Source organism: Phaethon lepturus, unplaced genomic scaffold (genome assembly GCF_000687285.1).
Source record: "Phaethon lepturus isolate BGI_N335 unplaced genomic scaffold, ASM68728v1 scaffold37, whole genome shotgun sequence".
In the NCBI taxonomy this organism is placed as follows: Eukaryota; Metazoa; Chordata; class Aves; order Phaethontiformes; family Phaethontidae; genus Phaethon; species Phaethon lepturus.
The window spans coordinates 1794-6517 of NW_010553791.1; the positions used below are offsets into that span (position 1 = coordinate 1794).

The 4724-nt window shown below is 40.6% G+C and overlaps 1 protein-coding gene across 4 annotated transcripts in view; it reads left to right on the forward strand.

Annotated features, from left to right (window-relative positions):
• Positions 1–434: 434 nt before the first annotated feature.
• The window catches only part of MYH10 (myosin, heavy chain 10, non-muscle), a 102339-nt gene continuing 98049 nt past the window's right edge, over positions 435–4724 (forward strand). For all 4 annotated transcript variants that reach the window (XM_010291615.1, XM_010291613.1, XM_010291614.1 and 1 more), the window contains exon 1: positions 435–779. In XM_010291615.1, coding sequence (XP_010289917.1) covers positions 435–779 — 345 coding nt within the window. The remainder of the gene's footprint in view (positions 780–4724) is intronic.

Genomic DNA, 4724 nt, shown 5'->3' on the forward strand with positions numbered 1-4724 from the left:
AAGCTTCTGTTTGCTGCTCTTCCTTATTTAAGTACAGAACACAGATGCGCATTTTTCCTGCTTGTAGCTCTCACATTTGTTGCAATGTCTCCCTAGTTGCTGCACAGTTAGAACCAGTTTATACTGAGTTTCCTTTATTGGGTCTGGGGTTATACCTGACAGATCATTTTAACTTCTGTATGGCAGTTGGTTTATTCAGAGGGCTGCTGTGTGAATAGGGGCTCTCAGTTCTATAGCAACTTCTTCAGACTGTGGAAGAAATTAACAGTGCTTCTTCATCAAGAAAAGATACAGATATTAGTGATAGATTGTTTAACTGATGTGCCATAGCTCCACTCGTTTCATCGATAAGAATATGGTATGTAACGTACTCTTTGCTTTTTTTTCTCCCCAATTTACAGGGTAACTGATAGTGGACACCTGCGCTTCCTACAATGGCACAGAGATCTGGACAGGAAGATCCGGAGAGATACCTCTTCGTGGACAGGGCTGTAATCTACAACCCTGCCACCCAGGCTGATTGGACTGCTAAAAAGCTGGTGTGGATTCCTTCAGAGCGCCATGGTTTTGAGGCGGCCAGCATCAAGGAAGAAAAAGGGGATGAAGTGTTGGTCGAACTGGCAGAGAATGGAAAAAAAGCACTAGTCAATAAAGATGATATTCAGAAGATGAATCCTCCCAAGTTCTCCAAAGTGGAAGACATGGCAGAGTTAACCTGTTTAAATGAAGCCTCTGTATTGCATAACTTAAAGGATCGGTATTACTCTGGGCTCATCTATGTAAGTACTAATTATTAGATTCATTACGGGTGCTAATTCAGCTGAACTTACCTGATTCCCATTCCTTTGCCTGTTTGAAGTGGAGGAATGGGTCTTGTCTCTGATTTTGATAGCCTAAATAGTTTGTGTCTCTGGCCTTTAGACTAGTCCAAGGGTCTTTTTCCATGCTGTGTACAGGTCAGGAACTCTGTTGTCATAAAACAAATACTAAAAAAATTCTCCTATGGAAATAATTCTGCAAGCATCTTTCAAAAATAGAATACTAAATGGCAACTCTGGGTGCTTAGCTCATGTCGCTTGTTAGAGCACTTGCCTCAGACATGCTTAACTGATACAGTGAATGGTATCAAATGGCTTGTTTGAGCTGACGAGAGATTACAAAACCTAACTTTGCTGAATTACTGTTGTTTAATTGCTCATATGAATAAGCATATATCTTGTTTTAACTTGCTGTGTATTAAAAATGATAATAAGAGACTAGGCTATGCTATTATTTGAAGCTGCAGTTGGAGAGTGCTAGGAATGCAAAATGTCTTTTTGGAATCTAATATCAACTTAGTGGGCCAGGAAAGAATGTGTTCAAGTGCTTAAAATAAACCAATAAGATAAAGCTTTCTTTTTTTCAGTGGTTTTGAAGCACTAGTTGGAACATCTGGCTTACCACCATCTTTCTATAGAGTTAGGAATCGCAACACCATTGATGCTGCTTTTGACCCCGTTCCTTTCTTGATCTATGTTAAATGAGTGTGCTGTACAGTTAAGAGTAGCTCCTTGTCTTTTGGCAAACTGATTGCATAGTGGCTTGTTGAATCAGAGTATCATTAAGTACAAGTAGACTTTGTATCTTAAAAGAAACTGGAACATCTGCTTGAATGCTTGGCTCATTTTAATAAATACTTGTTCTAAAGCTTAAATCCATTTTATTGAGTTCTGCTAGTTAGTTGGCCCATTTTCCCCTCCATCTAGGTATTAATGAGGTACCTTTTTTGCTGGGCCCTTGATAGTATTTGGACTTACTAAAAATGATATGCCACTTCAAAGTGTTCGTCATATTTGTGCTTCTTGATCAGTTTCTCCAGTAGGTTTTTTGTTTTCACCCTTCTGAGGCCTTCCACCAAGACCCTTACAGCAGAGCTCAGAGAGAAATACTCCTGGTATTCCTTCTTGCAAGCTTATAAGTAAACTAATGGGATAATTAGTAAGGACTGGATAGAAAATTAAAAGTAAACAAGTTGATAGGTCAGAATTTTTCAGTATATGTATCAATCATAATGTTAGTTGTTATGAAATTCATTGCAACTATTATGAAGGTTGAAAGGTATTTCATTATGAAGGTTAAAAGCTGAAGGCCTTAAATGTCAAAGCAAGCTCTAGTCCAAGGACTCCATACAGTAAACGTAGCCACAAAAGCTTCTGGATGATGGCGTTGAGAACCTGTCACTCTTATATATACACAGATGACACAGTACTGTGTTACTGTGGATGACTGACAAATTAAAAAAAACTCCCCTTTGTGAAAGGCTGGCTTATCGGATATGTGGAGTTTAAGTGATATCATACCTTTAAGTGACTTACCTTTCCCCCTTCCCAAAAAGGTGCTTTCTGCTTTCACTCTTTCACTGTTAAGGCAGACTCTCAAACTTGATTCCTTGGCATTGAGATACTGCTGTCACGTACGACAAGTACTGCATCAGTATGTTACTAATGACCTCCCCTGCCTCAGAGCTGGAAGAAGTTGGTTGGGATCAAGAGGCTAATGGATTTGTTGGCCTTAACTGGAGGCTTGAGTTACAGGAACATTGCTGGAGGATGCTACTTCTACAAAGAACAATGTTTCAATGCGGCTGTAGTAGTGGCTTCTTGTTTGAAATTAAAACTCTGCTTATTTTTTGAAGGGGGCGGGGGGGAAGCAGTTGCGAGTACTAGTAGAGTAAAGGCTGAATGCTGGCAAAAATCAATAGGCTATAGAGAGAAACTTCATCAAGAACTGGAGCTGGTGGGGCTTTTAGTGCGGTTCTGGCAGGGATCTCTGTCAAAAATCCCTAATGTTGAACACAGCACTGTCATCGCTGCTGCTCACTGCACAGCCCAGAGCAGTTGCCATTGCCTGCGTATCCTGCTGATGCTCGTTTGGTGTAAGGGAAAGGGCCAAAGTTAACTGAGCTCATGAGGTGAATTATGGTGGTTTGGCCATGACAAGAGTTGGTTAAAGGTATGTTTTGATTTCTAGATAGTACTCCCATAATAACCAAACACAAATCTTATATTTTGGTGTTGGTCTTAAGTAGTTAAGATGGAGATGGTGAATCTGATTTTGTTCCCTTTGATTCACTGTAGGCAGCATGCAGTGTTGCCTTTCTAGGAAGGAGAAGATGAAAGATTGTCAACTGAAGTAGATACATGTTTCCTTGCAATCCCAGAAAGGAAACAAATAAGTTGAGGGATTTGGCCAATGGGTCTAGTCATCTGTCTATAATCTACCTCTCCAAGATGACACTGCTGGAGGAACAGGGAGGGCTGACTAAAGCTGGCTAGTGCCAGTCAGTATGACCTGGGCAGTGATGCTCATTTCATCAGAGTTTCATGTAACGTCTAAGTAGGTATGGCAAGGAGTTTCTAGAACTTCTAGCATTTCTGATGTCTGCCAAGTAGCATGATCTTGGGCTCTGAGTTGCGTTATTACTGTGCTGTGGGGGATGAACACAAATGGAGACTGTGGAAGACCAGTGACTTGTAAAAGCATGATGTCCATGTTTGGCCCTGTCTTCTGGTCTGTTCGTGACAGCAGAGGAGATGAAAGATAGCAGGACTGGTACAAGAACTGCTGGGAAGAATGGTTGGAGCGTAAACTGTAGTGATCCCAGTTTTGCTTTGGAGATAACTTCATTTCTGGCTGCACTTTTAACATCACCTATGCCATTTCTTGCCACAAGGTTTATTTTGAGTGTAACTGAGGAATATGTTAAAATTCCTTCCTAGAGAAGCTGTACTATCTTTTCGAATTCTTTTGAAGTATACTATATATAGATAGTCACCCCTGAGAATGGGTAAATCTATCATTATGTGACTTCCTGCACTTTGACAGGTTGAGGAGAAAAGTCCATGGCAAAGCATAATACTGCAGAATCTTAGAGTCCCCGAGACGATCTCTGCTCATGTTTGAGACTTGGCTTTCATCAAGTGCAAGTGTTGGTTCTGTGAAGGTGCAGCCATCTACAGCAGTTTTTTTTTCCCTCATGACTTCTGCCTTTGGTAGTTTCCACTCTTCCTTGTGTTTCATAGCTGAATTTTTCAAATCTTGTGCTTTTCAAGGGATATCAGCATTTCTTATGGCAGGGATGTATCACTTGAGTCTCTGATACTGTAAATTGGTCTCTTGGTCTTGTAGTGGCAGCTTCTCATGGGTTTGGTTACCTTAAATGCTTGTGAACTGTCAGTTCTTCAGCTTCATATAAAACTTTCTTACTCTGCCTGCTCTGCTTTAGAGTCACCAGCTTTAACACCAGCTTCAGTGTGTATTTAGTAATATCCTTCATACCTGTAGATCAGAAACTGGAGGTAGTTCATTGTAAGGGTACCCAGGAGGAGCACCCAAAGGCTTAGGAGTTCCTTTGAAGATTTGGAACAAACATGATATTGCTCAGACTGGTTTTATGGTGGATCTTGAATATCCTTATACCATGATGAACTGAGGTCCAGGTATCTTTCTGGGGGCATTGCTTTAAGAAAGGAGTCTAGTTTTCAGAGGTTTTGGGTCTGTGGCCTGAGTGAGAAAACATCTTTCTCTTTACAAGACCTGCACCTAAAATGTCACTGTGAAGGCTTCTAGATACCAGCCCTAGATTTTGGTTTCTGCTTAAGTCATGCCAACAAAATATGATTTCATGGAGGGGAAAAACAATGATCTCTGAATCACACAATGAAATGAAGATATCCAGTGGAAAG